At 39.9% G+C, this 23,026-nt stretch overlaps 1 protein-coding gene across 15 annotated transcripts in view; it reads left to right on the top strand.

Moving 5' to 3' along the window:
* Positions 1–6,986: 6,986 nt before the first annotated feature.
* ncam1a (neural cell adhesion molecule 1a) overlaps positions 6,987–23,026 on the top strand; it is a 276,924-nt gene continuing 260,884 nt past the window's right edge. For 5 of the 15 annotated variants that reach the window (XM_037747868.1, XM_037747866.1, XM_037747867.1 and 2 more), the window contains exon 1: positions 6,987–7,768. In XM_037747868.1, coding sequence (XP_037603796.1) covers positions 7,714–7,768 — 55 coding nt within the window. In that variant the 5' untranslated portion in view covers positions 6,987–7,713. The remainder of the gene's footprint in view (positions 7,769–23,026) is intronic. The other 10 variants (XM_037747872.1, XM_037747873.1, XM_037747871.1 and 7 more) reach the window with 5 other exon arrangements.

The following is a 23,026-nucleotide window of genomic DNA, read 5'->3' on the forward strand; positions in this document are numbered from 1 at the left end:
AAATCTTTGTGCTGTTTTTTTAATTGTGACCCAGGTTTTGAACCACATGTCAAAAGAGTCCTGTTTCTTCCAACTCAGAGTCAAAAATCAAATTATTTATTTCTTTGGATTTTTTTTTTTCCTTCAGCTGGACTTGTGGAACTGTCTCCTTGCTGGTATTCGTCGAAGGTCACTCGCTCGCTTCTCCTTAGTTTTTCTACATCACATCACCACAATCTTGGCTTCACTCCACTGGCTTCCTGTGACGCAGATATATAATTCTAACTGTATAGTTTATGGTCTGGTGAGTGAGGGAGACTCACAGCTGTCGATCATGACATCTCACCTCCTTTTTATAGCATCAAATAAGTAATTATATCCAAACTCATCATCATCAGCGTAACATCTTACGTACCTAAAATGACAGAAACCATCTTTGGGAAAAATGTATTTGACGTGTACTTTGACTTTTTAATTTGGCCATGTCCCATCTACTAACATGGAGGAGATTGGATTTATGGCTTATACTGCAGCCAGCAACCACGGGGGCGTTCAACATAGTTTGGTTTCACTTTTGGGGAGCTGTCATGTCGTCCATCTTTATATACAGTCTATTGGTTCAGACCTTTATAATGCCATTCCCTGCTGTTCAGAATGTAAGCTTAAACCCACCATAAACCCCATGTTTTAAGTATCAAATGTAGTTGGCGTGCTCCACTGCAGCACTATAGCATTATCTGTCAACTCAATGACACAGTTTAATAAAAAAACATACCCTGAACCAGCCAACCTCCTGCCCATCATATATTGTCCCAATATACAGTATTTAACACTGTTTAAATTACTGCTTCCTGTAGTCGTCGTTCATGTTGATAGACTTAAAGCAAATAATGATATGAAGAATTTGCAGCTGGCTCTAGTCTCATTTGCGGGATTTCTAGAGTAGAGATAAACTGTTCAAGGAGACTTTGGAATCACACTGCAGAGGATGTCCTATTTTCAGAGGATGTGCACTAATTAGGCTGCGGATTTAAATATGTATTTCTTCAAGTCCATATCATGAGACTGATTTTTGTCAAGGCTCTGGCTCAGTTTTGTACCCCAGACCGAATGGATTCATCATTATCAGTTAAAGGTCCCTTATACTACAAATGTAAAACTCAGACTGTTTTTATTTTCATGCAGTGCAAGTAATCCTTGTTTCACTTATTTTCACTGTGTATTCTTTGTGGTTGTTTAAGACTCGCAACACTGTTAAAGTCCCCCTCCACTCAAAAATGTGTTTTTGCTTATTGTTACTTCACTTGGATGTTTTGACATTTATTGTGCAGAATGATGTATACCTGTTGAGTTTGAGAAGGCTGCTTTCAAATTCATCTGCTGAAGGGGGAAAATGTCTCTGTGCTCACCTTAAATCTGGGTCTAATGTTGCATTCACATCCTCCTGGGATGGATGAATCATGGTCCGGTATGCAACTAACACAAGTCTAATGTGTAAACAGGAAGTCTCCAGGGTACACTGACTGAGAAAATTTACTTTCAGTAAAGTAGGGGCATCTTATGTTCAGTTAAAGTTTTGAAATGAAAATAAGTAAATTGAAGGTGAAGTTTTGATATGTTTAACAACGTAATTGAACTTGTGGAAAAACCACATCAGACACAAATGGTTATTTCGGGTACATATTTTTGTTTTAAACCTGCCTGGATGGAATTTTTAACTGCTTCCTTTAAAGGTCCCATATTGTAAAAAGTGAGATTTTCATGTCTTTTATATTATAAAGCAGGTTTAAGTGTGATATAAATACTGTTAAACTATCTAAACTAGGATTTCTGTCCATTTGTGATGTCACAAATATACAATATTTAGACCATTACACGGTTTTAAACGTAAACATTCTAAATGTGTCCAAGTTTACTTCCTGTTGCAGTGAATGTAAATAAAATCAGCTGACAGGAAGTAAATATGGACCCAAACTGTTGCCTAGCAACACAATTCCATTGTAATTCCATTGAAATGCTCTAAAACAGAGCGTTTCAGACAGTGGGTGAATACAGGTATATTCAGGCAGACAGCACGAGGAAAATAAAGATGTTTTTGAACATTGCAGCATGTAAACATGTTCTAGTAGAAACACAAAATACAAGTATGAACCTGAAAATGAGCATGATATGGGAGAGTATCACTTCAAAGTACAGCCTCCTCTGAAAAACTTTAGCAGGAACTTAACTTTAAAATGCGGTAAAGGGATTTGTATCTGGGGATTAACACTTGAAACAAATTTACATCCCTGAACTAAACAGAAGACATGGTTTAAACTCAGTCAAGTTCAAGCCGTGTTCTCAGTTTAACTTTAGCTGCCTGCTACGTTGAATTAGCTACAGTAAGTTAGCTCTTTCAAAGCAGCAGGTGTAGCTGAACACCAAAAACAAATTTAAAGAAACACCATGCACCACGGTCTGTGTAATAGTGTTTTCTCATTTCCTTTTTGTAAATGACAGAATAGGACGTTTGTCTCAGTTTATTTGATTACTGAAATGCGCCCGATTGAGCTTCCTATACTTCAGTGGTTGTCAAGGAAACCACGTTTATATTTGAACTGTTTCATCAGCTGCTAATTGCTACTCTGAATTTTGATCATCACAAGTATCAGTTAGGCGATGTGTCTGTGATTTACACACAAATTAACACGTTGTAGATTTGTTTAACCCTGCTATAAAGTGCTAGAATACTATAAAATAGAATTTAAGATTTCACCTCCTCCCTATCTATCTACCTCCAATATCAATAATCAATCAAACTACTACTAGTTTCTGAATATAGAACAAATTGTGTTGAAAAGAGCATGTCACTTTACCCAGCAGTTAAATCTAAACAATAGCTTTGTGCCTCCAGTACAGTAGCAGCTCTGATGAGGAGTTAATGATGAGCAGATGGTGAGGCAGGCAGCAGGGAGGGCTGATGAGGGAACGAGCCACAGGTGTGCAGGGCGGGGGAGCACATACCCAGGGCACCTGGACGGATGGCTACTACTGGAAAACAGCATGCACATGTGTGTCTTAACCTTTCACATGACATACATGTATGGAAATGTGACTCTAGCCTTACTTTAAGTAGGTGATAATAGTGGGTTGGAGTTTTCATACAAAATGGAAAGACATTGGGAGCTTGTGGTCCCTGAAATATTAAAACCGATTTACAATTTGTTGTAGCGACAACCTATAGTCCGAGGATTCCCTGAACCAAATGGCAGACAGAAGAGCAGAGCAGCGACCCAGGTTGGAAAACATAAATATCTGTTTCTATTTAGTGTAGCAAAAGAGCTAAAGTCTATATTTATACAACTGTCACATGCAGTGTGTTTACAGAGCAGAGATGGGGACTTGGACTCAAGTCCCACTTGAGTTGCACACACAGTGACTAGAGGGATGTGGTAAATTACAGTAGGTTATAAACTGTCATTAGTTAGAGATCCAGTGTAATTATACAATACAGTTGTACTCTAAAAGAAAAATAGTTTATGGTTATTATTGCATGCTTAATAATATCAGCAATATTTTCCCGTTACCCTGAGTAATGTTAGTCTATATACATTTTTAGGAGATAAATACAGTTATTTACTTTAAAGGAAAGCTTTCTTTGTGTGTTTTTTTTTCATATTGCATTGCAATAACCTGTTTAAAGTGATTATATACCAAACAACTAATAGATAATACTGTATGCTAATAGGTAAAGGAGTGATGATGCAGTACATGCTTTGAATTCCTTAGATGCAGCTATGCCGTGTTCTATAGACCGGATGGTATGCAGCAGTTGATAGAATTTAAACAACCATATAAGAGATTTGAGACTTGATTTAGACTTGCAAAAAAAGACTTGTGAACGTGTATGTTTAAAGAGTTGGGTCGATGTAACTATTCCACCTCACCATGCTGGCCGTGAAGTGGTATCACAAAGTTGAGGTGCAGCTAATGTGAGGCTTGATCGGTCTCAGTTAGTCAAATGGAGTGGCCCCCTCACATCCCGAGAGAAGTGTGGGCCACTGAAGTACTGTTAGCGGCTAACACTGGTGGTACTTATCTCAGGTTGACTGCTCCAGCCGGTAACTTTAACATCAGCGTACATTGCTTTTTAATTGGAGGCTAGGCTTGTGGTGCCACTGACATATTTAATGATACTGTGGAACACTTTTATATGGACTCAGCATTCATCAGGTGGACACAACTTCAAATGAATGCTAATGTTGCTCTGGCTGGATGTGTAAATAAGCCAGCTTTTGTTAACAACTTTGCCATATTTACTTCATAAGGTGATAATAGAACTTTTCACAGTTGTGAATGTAAACATTCCAGATGTGTCCCAGTTTATTTCCTGTTGCAGTGTAGGTGAATTACATCAGCTGACAGGAAGTAAACATGGACCCAAGCTGTTGCCTAGAAATGCAATTCTATTGACGGTCTATGTATAAAAAATAAAACATATAAAGATTGATTAGAGTTTAAAATAGAAAGTGAGGAAATATTTAAACTGACTTACAGTTTGTTGTACTTGCTTTCCATTGCAACAACCTATAGTCAGAGGATTCCCTGAACCAAATGATGAACTGCAGACAGCAAATAGCAGAGCAGCGACCCAGGTAGGAAAACACAAATATCTGTTTCTATTTCGTGTAGCAAAAGAGCTAAAGTCTATATTTATACAGCTGTCACATGCAGCATGTATGTTTAAAGAGAGGAGGGATGTGGACTTGGACTCAAGTCGGACTTGAGTTGCACACACGGTGACTTGAGACTTGCAAAAAAAATGACTAGAAGGATGTGGTAAATTACAGTAGATTATAAACTATCATTAATTGGAGACCCAGTGTAATTATACAATACAGTTGTACTCTAACTGAAAAAATAGGTTACGGTTATTATTGCATTCCTAATTATGTCAGCAATATGTTCCTGTTGCCCTGAGTAACATTAGTCTATATCCATTATATATCAATGCTGATACTGTAAAGGAGTGATGATGCAGTACATGCTTTGAATTCCTTAGATAGCTATACTGTGTTCTAAGCAGATGGGATGGCATGCAGCAGATGATAGAACGTTTATTACAGCCACCTCACCATACTGGCTGTGAAGTGGTATCACAAAGTTGAGGTGCAGCTAATGTGAGGCTTGATCGGTCTCAGTTAGTCAAATCAAGTGGCCCCCCTCACATCCCCAGAGGAGTGTGGGCCACTGAAGTACTTTTAGCTGCTAACACTAGTGGTGTGATTTGTAAATAAAATAACTTTGAATTTGAATGCTGGTTTGGTAGTGTCAGAGATAACACCATATTTAATCATATTTATCATTTTAAAGGTGCTATTGATAACATTTAGCCACTAGGTGTCACATTCTCCTTCCCCCTGTTCCATTGCATTCACTTCACAACAAGTCATTGCCAGGCACTTATAGCGTCAAACTCAGACTGTTTTTTTTCCCACACTAACTGGCAACTTGATCGCAGACGACACAGAGCTACCATGCGATACTAACATTGTTATACTATTGGTTCACAAGCTTTGTTAGAAGTGGGAACCAAAAATCAGATATCTTCCACAGAGGTAAACATTCATTTTGGACCCGTCGACATTTTTTAAAATGATTATCCATCCGCAACCGCTTATCCCGTTAGGGGTCGTGGAGGGGCTGGAGCTGATCCCAGCTGACATTGGGCAAAGGCGGGGTACACCCTGGACAGGTTGCCAGTCCATCGCAGGGCTGACACATAGACACAGACAACCATTCAAACTCACATTCACACCTACGGGCAATTTAGAGTCATTGATTAACCTAACCTGCATGTCTTTGGACTGTGGGAGGAAACCGGAGTCCCCGAAGAAAACCCACGCTAACACGGAGAACAGGCACACTTCACACAGAAGGGCCCAAGCCAGATTCCAACCTGTGACCGTCTAGCTGTGAGGAGCCAGTGCTAACCACTGCACCACTGTGCAGCCCTTTAAAATGATTAATAAATGATAAATTAATTTAAAAATTAAATGATATATTTTTTAGGAAAATCTATACTTTTATTCAGTACCATTATACAAGTTCTGTGGATTTATTATTTTAAATATTTTTCTACATACATTTTTTTTTTTATCAATAACACCTTTAATAATTTATTTACAGCCTCCAAGCATGTTTTTTTTTTTTTTTTTTTTTTTAAATCTGAACCACACTTTTAATTAGTCCTCAGTTAAGAATAATGATGTGGCTCCATGTGTTTCTGAACCTCAGTTAGGTGGTCCCCCTCCACTCAAAAATGTGTTTTTGCTTATTGTTACTTCAGTTGGATGTGTTGACGTTTACTGTGCAGAATGATGTATACCTGTTGAGTTTGAGAAGGCTGCTTTCAAATTCATCTGCTGAAAATGGAAAATGTCTCTGTGCTCACCTTAAATCTGAGTCTAATGTTGCATTCACATCTTCCTGGGATGGATGAATCATGGTCCAGTATGCAACTAACACAAGTCAGATGTATAAACAGGAAGTCTCCAGGGTACACTGACTGAGAAAATTGACTTTCAGTAAAGTAGGGGAAGCTTATGTTCAGTTAAAGTTTTGAAATGAAAATTAGTAAGTTGAAGGTGAAGTTTTTATATTTTTAACAACGTAATTGAACTTGTGGAAAAACCACATCAGACACAAATGGTTATTTCAGGTACATATTTTTATTAACATTGTTATAGTTTTGGCTCACCATCCTTGTTAGAAGTGGGAACCAAACATCAGATATCTTCCACAGAGGAAAACAAAACATTAATTTTGGACCCGTCAACATTTTTTAAAATGATTAATTCATTTATTCAGTGGGATAGTTTATATATTACATTATATTATCATTCTATGATATATGAGTTATTAGAGAAGAAGTGAGAAAGGGGTAGGAGAATATAAGTTTTACTTCTACCTACTCCTTTTCGGACACTATTACTCTTGTTTTGTTTGTTATTATTTTGTATCTGTTTTTATTTATTTTTACGAAATAAAGTCTTTCATTCATTCATAATTCATAATAACAATATATTTTTTTAAATAAAGCCATGCTTTTATTCAGCACCATTCTACAAGCTCTTTGGATGTATTATTTTAAACATTTTTCTACATATATTTTTTTTTAACAATAACACCTTTAATAATTTATTTATATAGCCTACTAGCATGTTGGTGTTTTTTTTTTTTTTTTTAAATCTGAACCATACTTTTAATTAGTCCTCAGTTTGGAATAATGATGTTGCTCCATGTGTTTTCTGAACCTCAGTTAGCTGCTTTTTAAGCTCAGTAATCCGAATTAGAGCCTCTGGTGACCATCTGCTGTCTACACACACTGGCACTACTTTGTTACTGCATTCACCTCAGCCCGCCTCCTCTGTGAGCGTGCGTCTCTCTCTCTGTGTGTGTGTGTGTGTGTGTGGAGGGGGGGTTATTGCCTACCGGGCGGAGTAATTCGTGTTGGTATCTATTGAGTGCATGTGTGTGTGTGTGTGTGAGTGCGTGCTTCGGTTGCTGCTGCTTGTCACTCATTGTGCCGTGAACACGGGTAGCGACAAGGACCAAAAATCCGTCCGGTAGCAGTTTGTTGTCCCTGCTGGAAAAGGCTCTGCTATCTCCTCTCCTCTACCTCTCCAGTAGAGACACCTCGCTGTTTTAAAGTGCGTTCTGCTCTTCAAGGAGAAATATCTGTGACACATTACAATGCTTCAAATAAGGGACCTCATCTGGGGATTGCTTTTCTTCATTGGCTGCGCAGGTAAGATGCTAGATGAGTTATTTATTATTATTATTCATTATGAGGGTTTATTCTAAGGATGTGTGGTCCAAAGGAGACTAGTGTGGAATGCAGGCAGGCCGAGGAGCTGGTGTTGATTCTGGATCTGGAGCAGCAGCATCCTCTGTCTCTGACTCCGGAGCTAGTGGCGTTATAGGTTAGAGAGATGCTGCTGGTGCTCTCTCTCTCTGCACAAATCACCACCATGGAAGCAAAAGTTTCTCTAAAGAAGAAGTGCGAATGTTTGTCTCTGTTTTGAGCCGAATACTGCGCCTTTTTCATCCAGTTTGCATGCTGTGTAGTTTTCGTATCAGGAGGCGCATTTTTGAATATCTCCGCGCAATACAGAGGAGTATGTCATCTCAGGTCCGGTTGGTTTACTATCCAGAGTTATGGCACAATATGGTTTGCTTAATTTGGAGGAAAATGATGCACACGTGCTGCGTTTTTACGCGTGTTCGGAAAGGTTAGTGGATGCTGGCTGAGATTAGAGGACTGGTGGTGGTGATGCAGGGACGCTTTGTGGTCCCTCTCATGCCAGCAGCATATTTTTTTGTCTCTCTACTCTCTGTGGCTGCTTGTGAGCCACCGTTTTCTCGCTGTAAACATCTTAATAACGTCAACTAAACTGCACATGTGTTCATCATGAAGTCCACTTCTGCTGGGTCAGCCCGGCCGTGACGCACTGAAGGATGCAGCTCGTCCGGAGGGTCGGTGGGGGATGCTTTGTTTCTGTCCGCTAAAAAAAAAAACAGCTTCAGGGACATTGGAGAATATCACAAGAACTTCTGCCCATAGAGAGGAAATAATGCTTTCAGAAATCAAACATACATCCAGCTATACGAATGATCATATTAACGTTAACACATGTTCATATAGTGTGTGTGAGAAAAATAGTCGTTTATATAGAAAAAAATGGCTTTAGGGACATTTTTTTTTATCAAGATCTAATTTGAATTTTGTTCCCTTATAATAAACTCTATATTGGTTGGACGGATTAGAATGCGGCCACCACCATTCCATTCCATTCCATTCCATTCCGACTCATCGGATTTGGCACGAAAACAGAATTCTGCGCGGATGTGTCAATGTGGGATTCTAGAATTTAACACCAGTGTGATCGTGTTAGAGGTTAAACAGCCTCTGACCTCCTTTAATGTGACATAACCTCTTGTTTCTTTAAACAGGACAGTGGAGTTATACCAACTTCTAATAGCGCAGTGCGTTTTTAGGCGCAAAATGACGTTGTGACAGGGGACTGATTTGATGGTAGTTTTTTTTTTTTTTTAATTTGGTTGGTTGGTTGGGAGGAAATTCGTCATCCATTGAGGAGGACTGAATAGTCATTCAATGTATACAATAGAATCCAATCCCAGAGCTCCCATGGATATATAGGGCGGGAGGTTTTCCCCCTAAACCCCCTCGCCCCCCCACCTCCTCTCCAGCTCCTCACATCCTCCTGCCCTCATTACATCTGCCCCTCTTTCTATACATTGCAACTGTGTGCTCCAAGTGGAGTTTGAGGACCCCCAGGGGTCCTTGGAGAGAGGAAGAATAGTTTGATTTCATAATATTTTCATTTATTAGACAATGTCCCAATTAGAATATACAAGGATGATTATTATAACCTCAGGTTTAGATGTCACAACTCTAACCCCCATATTCTAAAGGTCTACTGTTTTCTTTATTCATTTCCTATTTTTGCTTTAACTTTTGTCAGAAAGAAAATCCCCTAACCCATACTGGCATTTTGATGCTGATATCAAATAGCCCATTTGAACAAAATAGATCTATATTCATTATATGATGGATGGATGGATAGACCAAGGGCCCATCTGTTATTGACCAAGATATGTAGCCTACTGAGCTTGACATTTTAAAGTTTAGAAGTAATCTTGTTAGTACCCTCTGGTGGACAAACTATTGTATATTTGTGATAAGATAAAATGGGCCAATATTGTCAGGTCATGGTTATGTGGGCGTAATGCGTGCCAACTTGCAGATCTGTGACTCGACAATATTTGCATACACACAACTGAACTATATATGAACCCGAGCACACGTTGATTAAACACAGGCTTTATTTAGTTTTACAGAATATCTCTATTTATTATAGGTATTTTTAACAGTTTTTTTTCAGCGTTCACACCCAAACATGTATCAACCTGTCTCTGTTAGTTGTGCGGAGGGCGGTGTGGTACCAACAACACTTGGGATGTTAATTTTTTTTTTTTTCCCATATGATTCATGATCCTGCCGAAATATTCTGCCGCCCCCGCAATTCACTGCACCTCACATGGCAGGGAGAGTGAAAGGAACCAAGAGGGAGATAATTAGACAACTGTGCCTCAGCTCTGCTCTTTTGCAATAGGGGGAAGAAATTCAAAGAAATTGATCACATTATTTGATAGGCCCGGGGTTTATTAAAAGGGTAATGACAGTATCACACAGTGTGAAGGCTGAGCAATTTAATTACATTTATTGATTTCCAGTTCCTGTTCCAGTTCAATGATAATTAAATTTCGAGTCTAGTCACAAACATTAGGATGGGAAGCCACACCACCTTTCAAAAAAAAGAAAAGATGATTGAATAATGGGCAGATTAAATAAGAGTATGATTTTAGAAGTGGAGACAGACAGTGGCCTTTCTTGTCTTGGTCTGTCTGCAGCCAGATGGATTGAGTCTGGTGCGTATTACCAGTTCTGACCTTGTGTTATTGGAGTGATCTACCATATCCATGGTCATCGTTCTGCAACCTGAAAGAGTGTAAGGTGATGGGGGCTAATGAGAGGCAAAACTAATTGTCACACCTATTCTGGAGTGAAAATGAGAATGCCTCCCTTGAGGGATGTGAAGTTGTCGTTTGAAGGTTTGCAGAGAGGTGGCATACCTTACGACTGCTAATGCCTGAATATGATTTTAGATTTCCGGCCTGAGTTTGTGATTTGTTGTTGCTTGGCGTTGAGAGGTTCATCCAGATGTCAAGATGGAGGATACAAATGTTTTCATCTTGAGAACTTTCCAGAGTTGTAAAAATCCTTCCTCATTATAAAGCATCGCATCCTCATACAACAGCTCTTATGATATCTTACAAAAAGTTAGCGCTCATTATCCATGCGTTCTCCTACGAATGTCCAGCAACACGAGCGATAAGTGCGCCTGCAGTGCACAACCTGTTGTTTAGGCAACAGATCTACTTGGTTAGGTTTAGGAAAAGATCATAGTTTGGGTTAAAATATGTACATTTGTTACCTAAATAAAAAAAGCTTTTCTCCTGGAAGAAAGTCCTGTTTGTTTGACCCATCTATCCACCGCGACCCCCTCCCTTCGCGGAGTTTGTCGCTCTTTATTCTACATCACCTGACTTCCTTAGCCATACCCCTGCACGTCCTGACTCGTGATTACTGTGGGTTAGATACACATTATGTGGCATTTCTTTTCGTAAATAGAAGCGATCAGCCTATATAGAGAACTGTGCAGTATTTTGGTGTCTGACAGACTTTCAAAGTCACGCATCTATTACTCAAACTGGACTTCCTCAATTGTATTTCTGCATTCACATCGGTAACTGAAACAACAAGCCCCCACCAATGCAGCCCTCCTTTGTGTTTTTCAAATGCTTCTTTCGGTCTGAACGTCCAGTTACTGCACCTGCCAGTCCATTTCTACAGTTTTATGAAACTCCAGATACTGAGTTCAAGAACAAAGCATATCCATGTGCTTTGGAATCTAAAGACAATGTGAGGTGAGCTGTGAAGTTCATTTCGTGATCCTCTACATCTACAGTAAAACAATGTTTTTGTGCAACAAGCATAGAGCTGAACTCCTAAAAAGAAAAAGAAAAAAAAACAAGTTTAACTTAACATTTAGAGGGAGAGAAAAAATACACAATTCCTAAATGGCAAACATATGGGACTTTAACTGCTGTGGTGAGTTCAAAGCCACTATGAAAATAATACAGGCTATTTTTGACTTAGGGGAACTGGAAAAAGCAGCCAAACAAGGGAAAATTATAAGGCGTTTTTAGTCTGCTCCCTGAATAAAACTCGATTCTGGGTCTTTCAGAACTGTGCTCTGTAGCTGCAACAAGATCCACGCTGCCTTCAAAGTGACATATACACATTTTGTACCAATTTATTACAGCTTATGTTGATCAAATTCTCATCAGTGCAGACGCTGCTCGCATTACAGCTGTACCCCCTTTGGACTCCGCTCATACTCAGCCATATATGGCATATACTACTACTGTACAGTTATTATACAAGCAGAGAACAGCCTCACCAGTGACTTCTCATTGACTCATAATTGCAAGTTTAGTTGATTTGCCAGATGTGAGCGCTGTACCCTTCATTACTCTCTTTTTCCATATACTTTTTCTTCTTATTCTACTCATTGTCATGTGTGTTGTTTAAAACTATGACATTTTATGAATGTTTTTGGTTATAATCCCATAATCTGTTACAGTTTTATGTGTGGGTTATAACAAAAATGAACAGAGGAGCACAGAGAGTAATGAATATATACTAGTCCTGATGTCATTAGCGGTTGTTTGAAGATACAACATCATATAAAGGTCATCAAAATTAACACAAGATAATGAAACATACAGCAGTGGATCTTGATACGTTATCCATAAATCCATGTCATCTCACAGTGCTTCTTTATGCTGCATCAAAAAGTGCAGACAGTTCCAAACAGATGAGTTCAAAATGACTCGGCTGGCTGTTATATTTCTTCTCTGCTGACTGTTAGATGAGGATGGGCTGTCTTTGCATATTAATCAGTGCATGAATAGAGACCAGTGATTTGCATTGTGTGAGCGATGAAGGCGTCCTATAGAGAATTGAATGTGGGGAAAAAGAGAGAGAGAAAAAAAAAAACAGAAGGAGATGGGCTTGTAATGCAGAATGGGGGCTGCCCCCCCTCCCTCGACCCCCCAACCCTTTTTTTCCCCTCCATCAGCACGGCATTACTTTGCAAAACTCAATACAGCATATGCAGTGTGTATGTAGCTGCACTATTGGTAACCAACACACTCTTTGATGGTTTGCATTATGCTCATGTTCCCTGAACTTTAAAGTCAATTAAAGTAAAACTGAATCATTTTCAGTACATGCAACAACTGCAAAGTATTTTCCACCAGCTGCCTACCCAACGCAGCGTTGTGTACGACAGTTTAAGATACAGTTCCGGCCTGTATTGGTGGTCTACATAGTGTTAAACATAAGTCCAAAATTATCCATTTCTAAGATGTGCTTACAAGTTACTCAACATCTACCAAGCTAGTTGCTAATGTCCCATCTGAAAATAATGTTATGCAATCAGCCAGATCATTTAACCTAAAGAGAAACTCTGTCAATCATATTAAGTAACTCTACTTTTAAAAACATATTTGATCATATACAGGGCTCAACACTAACTTTTAAAAGTGGTTGCCATGCTGGCGACCAGGCATCAGCTTTTGATTGCAGAATGTCATTTTTAGTCACCTTATATTTTGAGTAATTAAGATACTATACTATACTATACTATACTATACTACACTATACTATACTATACTACACTATACTATACTATACGTCAGCTTAACCCTCTGAGACCCGTGGGATTGCTGGCGATCCTGACAAACTTAACTGTCTTTCAGACACTTATCTTACACTTCACAGAATCTTAATCTTTAGTGGTGTCAGTTAACGCCCTCAATTCCTGGTTTACAAAATACCAGTAGTGCAGCTGTTGTTCACAGATCCCTCTGAAATGAAACCAGCAGGTTGCTGATTCTCACCACAGATCCATTGGCCCTTCAGCGTTGTCTTAGATTGTGGGTCTCTCAAGTGACACAAACAACAGCTTGTCCATCATCTCTACTGTCAGAGATGAAACTTCAGGGGTGCACGTTTTGCTGTCCCTTATTTTTTATATGTTAAAAAGTGGTTGCCACTGATGGCAACCAAAGACCAAGGATTGGTTTCCAATTTCTCAAAATGGTTGCCCATGGCAACCTGGAAACCATTACTGTTAAGCTCTGATTAAGGATCACAAGACCCAATTAAATGCAAACCAGAGCTCATTTATGAAAGTCATTTTTTGGTCAGAGTTTGATTAACTTAGTGACCTGTCATGATCAAAACCAGTTTGACTTCAGAGTTGAGTCTTTGTAATTGAAGATGAGCTTACAGTCTGTAAATTATCTGCTGGTCTGTTCGTACACATTTACAAAACATGTAGAAACTTACTGAAAGTGAAAGTTTCTCCGACTTTCCGTGTTCTGGTGGCTTCCCCTGGTTGAACTGAACTTGGCTCTTATACTAAATAACTCTATTTCTCTTCAAAGAAGACTTGCGCAGCTCACCAAGGCGAACTGCTATCAGCTTCTAATGGATTCAGAGAAACTGTGCTTGATGTGAACATTCAGCCAGGTAAAACATCTCCGGGAGTGGTTCTGATTCAAAACAGTCTTTGAAGCTGCTGCTGCCTTTAGGCTAATAGCCACGCTGCTCATGGAGAATATGAAAGGTGACGGTGGACGGGCGTGTTGTCTGCTGTGGCACTCCGCATCTTCAGCAGACTCCTTTATCCTCTAACCTCACCAGGTCCTTTACATCAGCACACGTGCTGCTTTGGCATGCAGCATTGCATTTTTTTTCCCTCCGAGCTCTGTTTTAGTGAGGCTGCCAAGTCTGGCGAGGATGCCCAAGGTGACGACGGACTACTTTACTGCGTAACGGAATCCCAGCATGATGTCCCTGTCCTCCTTGAACCGCCTGGAGAACTACAAGCACTGATTTTTATTTGGAATAGATAGTGTTTGTATCGATGTTCCAGTTTTCTTTATTGTTAGCATGGGGCCCAGTGTTATTTATAGTCTGTCACTCTTCTAACTTACTTCCCCCAGGACTGGCACTGGTGAACAGATGGTATTTCTGTCTGAAAGTCAAACACACTTCGGAGTTGTCTTGTGTTAATACTCCAGTGAGAGAAGTACTGCTTTTACATTCCATTACTGAGCAGTTCACCCACAGATGTAGACGTGCTTAGATAGATGACACCTTAATATAAAAACAACTACTTCAGCTGCAGTAACCTTTATCAGGGATCACCCATACTGTATGCACGACAGCACGGAATGATTTGCATTCCTAATGATGAGTTACCGGCAGTCTTTCTTTCATGAGTCACAAGTGCAGAAAGTAGGAGGTTTTGCTTGATTGTGCCTTTGTTCAACTGAGCCTTTGAGTGATGAAACAAGACAGCAATATCATCAACGTGTCCTCCTGCCTGGTAGATGTTTGATGCTGATGCTTCAACACATAAGCATGCATGTGGTTATCTCCTGCAAAAGCTAAGCGTAAAATGTAAACTGATATGTGGCTAAGTCTTGCAGGTTTTGTGTGACAGACTGTCGTAATTTGCGGTAAATGCAATATACTATAACAAGACTGAAGGGCATCACATACTAGCTGTGTATTACACGCATCAAAACACCCATGTAATCTTCACACACTCCTTGGTTTGACCCGTCCTACTCTACCTTCGCTTCTTCTGTCTGTACTGCACGTCCCGTGTGTGTGCTACAGGCGTCGTGCCATACTGACGCGTGAAGTCAATGATTATTGTGATCCCCTGACTTTTCCTGTAGCGTTAACCACCAGAGTCCCTTTTGACAAGCATTTTGGCCCATGACGAGGTATGCCCACAATTATAGCGTGGACTTACATGCACCAACTCCACATGTGAACACTTCAGCTATAAGCACACATGTCTGTTCTTTACTGTAGTTGTTTAGGCCGCTGAAAACAATAAGCCCAATATCACCTTAACAATAAGATTGTTTTCCCTTTTCCCCACAAGTAGATATGCTTAATCTCTTTGCACTGTAGTCTCTGTAGCTGGCAAAGGAGTAGACTGATATGACTCATGGTAATATTGTGTATATTATTAAGCTGGACTGCATGAAAAATGTAACTTAAGTCGCCACCTGTAGACGTAATATGTGATTTTATTTGGGCTTCTTTACCCGGTGACGTAATTGTCACTCCAGCTCTTCCATGTTGTTTTTAGTTCTTCTACTGAGATGGGGAGTGCCAGTTATGTATTGTTTTTGGCTACTTCACTAGCGCTGCAGCTTAGGGACTCATTGAAGTAAAAGTGTAAGACGGTCTGAGGCGGTTTGTTCCAGGATTTCAGCAGCCTAGCTGATATCACACCTGCTTTATTTGTCTTCAAGGAGGAGGATTTTCTACTCTGAAATGCTGCTTTTGAAAACCACCTGGAGAGGCAGCTCATTTTCTTGTACACCTGTCGTCCACAGGGATAATTGTTGCTCATTTAAGATGCACGCGGTGATGTTTTTCTTCCAACACAATTCATTGTAATTGTGTCTCACTTTTTTTGAGATATTTCCCCATTTTCTCAGTGAATGTCTTTTTTGTTTCGCTTGATCTTTTTCCGTGGATCTTATTCCATCATGCCATCATCATCATCACTAACCCAGATTTTTTTAGTTTTTTAATGTTATAGCCTTTGATCGGCTGCTCAGGTAATCACTCATTTATCCCCATGTTGTTGTTCCGCTTGCATTCGATGTGGGATAAAGAGAAGCAATAAAGCGCACTCTAAAAACCCAACTGGCATATAAGTGCTGGTCCAAGTTGAATGCACACTATTTAAATTCAGCACACAAGAGGCACATGCTGCTTATACCGACCTGAATAGACGGCATTGGCAGCAAGTAAAGAAAAAAAACCTACACGAAGGCCAACTGCATGGTAAACAGAGGAGACTGGTACATGTCCGTGCTTTGGCATCACTGAATCCTAATTGAATGGATATTGGATATCTTTTCCAACACCTGCATGTTTTCAAAATTGCTAGTTTGGTCTGACTGTTACAACAATATGTCCCACGTATATATCAATATTTACCATATATTGGTGATAAGCTAGTATCAGTCAACACATTGTTGGGCTCTAGCATGCACTCCATTAAAATGGGTTTTTCCGCCCTTGCCGCTTTGAAAAATTTGCCAAATGGACTGCAGCCAATGTGTATCGCAAAGCTGGGATAATGCCCATTAGGACAGGAGAATCCAACATCGTGTCTTATTTTGTTTATAATTTCATACTGTCTCAACATTACACTTGGTATATAATCAGTATAATTATACTAATTCACATTAAAATGTATAAACAGTCAACGAGCTTGTTGACTCGTAATAATGCTTTGGAGAGACGCCACTCGTGTGCTCTCTGTTTGCTGGCCACCACTGATATGCGGGGATGTGTAGGTGGCCTCACGCTGTGTGGGCGTTTTGTGTCAGCACATACATACCGTATGTTTGGCGCTCGGCATCCTTTCAGTACTTCTTGCCGGGATGTCTTGGCACTTACATAGTTTACCTGAGCTAAAGTTGTCTGACACAATTTAACTGCTGGAGCTCAGAGACCAAACTTGAGGATTATTCTTGCCTCAGTGATGAACAGTGTTTATTTGATGCACAAAGGCAGGCTTCCTGCAGTCACAAATCATCGTCTCACTTTACCTTTGCTGAGCTGTCATGCCGAGGTAAGGCCATGGTGTATTGGGGCATGTGTTACTGACTCTTAATCCCAGAGAGTGACTCACCATGATGATGTAATGCCTAGCAATGGTAGTTAGCTCATCCCAGGGACTCTGCAATTGGCTGGCGTCTTCAGGTGCCACGCCGCCGCCTCAGCCTTTGTGTGAAGAACAAAAAAAAAGGGAGAGAAAAAAAACAAAGTGCGTCTTCTGGGAGATGGGAACAAGGCGAGATGTGCAGCATGCGCAGTATTCTGTGGACTTGTTTACTTTCTAAATTGGCACAATTGTCAGCGAGCACATTCTTGAGGCGAGCATCCTCCGTGGCTCCGTGGTGTTTTCAGACCCAGCCAGCAAAAGTCTAGAATGACTTATTCCACTGCATACTGTTCGCAAGCTCAGGAGGCACAAACTCAACAGAGTTTTCCCCAAGCTGCATAGTCTCCGATATTTTATAACCTGTCCCTAGGTTTCATTTAATCTTAATGAAAATGTGGCCAGTACAAGTTATGTGGAAGCTGAGTTCACCATTCTTATTCAAGACTTGTGGAGTTCTTTTTTAAGCTGCCTTGCTGTGCATTCAAATCGCTGTGTGCGCAGAAACGGCACACTCTAGACCAACTAGTGAATCCAGCTGGAAAGAAAAAAAAAACATTAAATAGTAACTGTGAGATTTTTCATTTAAAATAAAAGAATATTGGGTTTGTGTTTCTGGGTAATGGTGTTTTTGATGGGGAACTATTCTTTTCTTTAATGGAGAAAAGGACTTCAGAAATGATGTACTTTGGTTTCTTGTTGATGTTTAAAGAAGGCAAAGGTGCAGCAATTATAACGCGGCGTATGTGTTTTAAAAGGCTGTATTCAGTTCTCTCAGTGTATATTGCTGCGAGTTAATGTTATGGAAACAAGAGGAAACGCAGAGACACATCTAAGAGCTGCTGATTTGACAGCGGAGATGCAGCACAGAGACTCTGTGGACTGTTTGATCAAACTGGTACGTCAAACATCATCTAATTAACTGGTAAAACCCTGCCCACAATCTAATATGGGAGCTGCATATAGCCCGAGCCCCGCTGCCGCTGCTGCTGCTTATATGGAAAGAACATGCGAACACTGATGAGGTCAGACTGATGAAAATAGATGGTGTTTTTGTGTTGGGTTGGTAGCAGGTGGTTGCAGGGTAACGCTATCTAGGTGCTGAGAGGGAGTGGCTGTTTTCCATAACAGAAGACAAAATGAACTTGAATACATTTAACACCTGCAATTCCGGGCGTCAAACCGCAATACCGTTTTTCTAGTAACAACTGAAATGCGTCGGCAGCATAGAGTGTCGGAAAGGATTTAAAGTTGGCATCACACGCATGGTCAGATTCTGAGGCTTGTTTATTTAGAGGAGTCCCTGATGTACATCAGGCAACTTTGTAACTTAAAATATAAATTTCTTTACAGTATTATTAGTATTATTTATGCATTGTGGAATATTATAGTGGGGATAGGTTAAACAATGTAATTCTCTAATCTAATGTTAAAAAAATGTTATTGTATATACTATTTTGAACATTTTCAAATGATATCCTAGGAAATAGAAATGTAAAAATTGGGACCAATTCGCCGGCATGAGATCTGTCAGAATACGAAATTCACAAATTAGAATCTAATCTACATTATAAGCCACTTTTTAATAATTGAGTGTATTGTGCGGAGCCTCTCGGGTGTCAAATGGCAGAAAAAACATTGATGTAGAGATCTGTGATTGTTAAACCAAATGAAAGGATCACTATACCAAGCACACTATTTTAGATTAATTATTAATTTACTATTGTGTGTGCACAGATTAATATGATGTGCATTCAGTTTGGCAATCCATTTACACAGAAACTGTAAGAAAAACATATTTGGAGGAGCGCACAGTCGAGGTGCATTCATGGGAAGACTTCCGATATGGACCTCTGACCCTTCAAAATAAAAGGGGTGAGGGGTTAGATAGTGTTAAAGTAATGCAATTTGGTATTTATACCTACTAAATAAAGGCACAGATTAATAAACACAAAGATAGAATAGTTTTACTCGTGTCCTCTCCTGTATGCTGCATGCAAGAGTGGCCACCATCAAAGCAGGTACATGTCCTATTTTATTATTGATGCATCATTTATAACTTTAAAAGAGGTATTATTGTACACATGTGCATTTTTCTTTTACAAAATTATATTTCCATGAATTCTGAATGAAAGATTCATATTCTAACAGCCTTACTTCAAAATGTCCTCTTAACTGAGCACTAAGATTTCTGATGTTCTTCTCCATATGACCCTCAGTGAGCTCTATAGTAGCCCATTACTTGAATACACGCTGAAAAGGTTTGTCTTTTCACAGATCCTGACACTGTAAACGCATGACTATTACAAATGTAGCACATAGAAAAGGATTTGACATCTTTTTTTATGCTTTTTGAATTTAAAGTTTAAGAAAAAACACCCAATTTCATCTGAAAATGTGAATACAGTCACCGGGATTTGACCCAACGCAGACCCCTCTAAGGGTCTTTTCCATTATGTGTTTATGGTCAGGCTACTGCGTTTGATGAGATCAGGAGAGGTCTGTAATTTATTAGGCTTTCACACTAGCAGCATTGTCGACGAAAAAGCCCCAGGAGTGGCTCACTGTGAGCCGTGGAGGCAGACAAAGGTGGAGGGGCGGCGGGCGGCAGGCGGGAGGAGGGGTGGAGGATGAGAGAGGGAGGCGGGACACAATGCAAAGTGTCGTCAAGGAGGAACCACTGAGTCGGCAGGGCACTTCAACCTCTGGATCTATTGTTTCCCTGTCTGTCGCTGCAGCCCCGTTTCATGTAATAAAACTCACCGAGAGCAGTAATAGTGTTAGACATGGACGGATGTTTTTTAGACCTTCATTCCATGATTTAATTAAAGAATGATGGTGTCATTCAGTATGAATCATTCAGTCGTCCTACTACATGGCTACAGATGCTGGCCGGTCTTTACATTGCACATCTAGGACATTGCTTTTCTTAGATCTTCGCTGTTCTTGTTACTAAATTAAAATGCATTCGCATGAGCTGAATGGAACCTCAGATGTCATTGAAAGAGAGATCTTTGCCTTGAAAGATAAGCCCATGTGATGCGAGTTTTTCTTGTTTTTCCCCTCACAAAATAATGTCTAAAAATAAGACGAGGCGCCGACGCTCTGCCGGTAAACTGACTGCTGCAAAAGGAGCAAAATTTGAGCTTGTGTATCGTGGCCTGATTATGTCTCTGGAATGAATAGCCGCTCTCCTGACTGACAGCTGTCTCATTTTATCTGCGAGGCTTTTCTGCATAATGCGCTGCTCTGCTGCTTTAATAAGCCACCGTAACTGCAAAGTTCTGTAGCTGTGTAATTATTTTGCTCTACTGACAGTTCAGAAATTATGCCTGCACATGGAAATGGATACCATAAGACTTTTTGCCCTGTTTGGAGGACAGAAATGTGTTCTGTTGATGACACATGAATGTTGACAGGTGATAAAGAAATGCTCTTAAGTTTTTTTGGCACTCCAGTCTTGGCACAGTTGTTTGGTAGTTTGTCCTCCACATTATTTGGCAGCTTGCAGTATTTGAATTTAAATGCAAAATCCCCGGCATATGAATTTGTGAATTACAAAATACTGCAAGATCTGCAGCCTTCACTCGTTGCCTTATGGTATCATTGCATTTTGAACAGTAATGCACTTTTTTGAAAAGCGTTAACCAATCAATAAACTCCCAACTAAACCCTCTGAAGTCTTTTAAATTTTTCATTTAATGCCAGCAGCTTCTACTTTCACCCCCTGAAGGTAAACAACCAGAGTTTAGACGCATCTAACTTTCCCCTCATTGATGAAATGCGGATGACAGACCAAAGAATGTTTTTAAAAAGGTGCTTTTATGCTTTCATGCCTTCGTATATTTTGATGAAGCTTAAAGGTTAATTTAGCCAATTCGATTTGAGTTACGAATTCAAATTATTTGATGCTTTCATACAGATGTTCAGACTATCAGTGAGGCGGTTTCATTAGTTTTACTCCATGCTTATCTATCTCTTCTGACAGATTGGAAGCTAAATGTCAAATGAAGATCAGCGCTCGGTCTGAACACCAGAAGGATAAAATATGTTTACATTGCAGGAACAAAGGGAGCGTGTCATGCTGCATATGATTGATACTGACTGGCGGTGCAGGCAGCCAGATGGGCCCAGCTCAGACCATTCAACATGAGGGGTCGAGGGCTCGGCCAGTTTGTACCCCGAGCCTCCCAGACTGGGCTGCCCAAAGGCTCCGGCTCAAAGACTCGTAATGTGCTTGGCTTGGCTCAGTGGCACTGTCACCTCCATGACGCTGCACTTAATGCAACAATTCCTCTCGAAATAGTATCAACGTCTTGGAAGAAAGAATAACGGTTTATTTATGGCTGTCCATTTCACACCCTTGTGTGACAGTTGTCTCTTGACACAAACCGGACATTTAGACAGAATAAAGCGTCTCGGGGTATAACTCGCTGTCATGCACTTGTACAATATAATGTCTCATGCGATGTCAAAGACTGTCACACAGTGGCATCAGATACTGACTGGCATTGTAAAACCCACCTATTTGTTAAGAAAGCCTGCCAGAAGAGAGAAAATACTGTCACATATACATACAGTACTGTAGAATAAGCTGCCCATCCCCACACTGGAGACCAAATCCAGGTCCCGTCTCATTATACTGATCTTTTTCTCATGGTTTTGTTGCCTAATCTAAAGATTAACCATGCTGCAGCAAAAAAAAATAAAAATTTTGCCATAAGAACATTCAAAACAGTCATTATTAAAAACAATCTGGGGTCTTGCGGAATTGTCCAATTTCAACTAAGGATGTCACGATACCAGAAATTTAGTAGTCGATACCAATACCAGCGAAATTCCAATTCGATATGACGTTAAAAAAACAAAAACAAAACAATTCTTAGAGCTAATGTTAGGAGGCCAAACAGGTCATAATTCCCTCTTTAATATCTATTTTATATTATACGTTTCTCGCCTAAAACTTTATTTCACAAGATTACATCTGAACACATCATGATGACATTAAAATTTGCCTACGCCCAATATTAATTTTTACTGAATAGAGCTTGAATCATCATAATGAAACTCAATGCGACCTGCGTTCATGTTAGCAGTTAGCTTCGCAGGACTGTGCTGTGACTGTGCACCAGCTGCTAACAGCTAACGTTAACCAGCTTTCCTTCCTGCTGATTTCAACACAGATTTTTTGTTCATAATGTAGAATTATTAGGGAAAAAATAGGGTGCATCCTCTGGATGCGTCGATAGTGAGTTTACTGCTTTCGTTTTAGATTTTCAACGCCGCTGGTCTTGAGCCCTGGCGGCCCCTATGCTTACATGCGGTACTGTAGAAAAACGAGTACCGTGACGTTTTCAGAATTTTGACATGGACTCGGTACCAAAGTATTGGCTCGGTATGCTATGTGCAGTGATAGGGTTGCACAGATAACTGCACGAGTATCAGAAAATTAGACTTGATTTATTATTTCTTCTATCAGGAATAGGTTACATAATTGCTCACTTTTGGGTGTTTTTTATTTTACTTGCTTTAAGAAAATAAGATGTTAAAACTCAATACCAAAGATGGTGCTTTTTCAGCCATTT

Source organism: Sebastes umbrosus, chromosome 17 (assembly GCF_015220745.1).
Source record: "Sebastes umbrosus isolate fSebUmb1 chromosome 17, fSebUmb1.pri, whole genome shotgun sequence".
Classification (NCBI taxonomy): Eukaryota; Metazoa; Chordata; class Actinopteri; order Perciformes; family Sebastidae; genus Sebastes; species Sebastes umbrosus.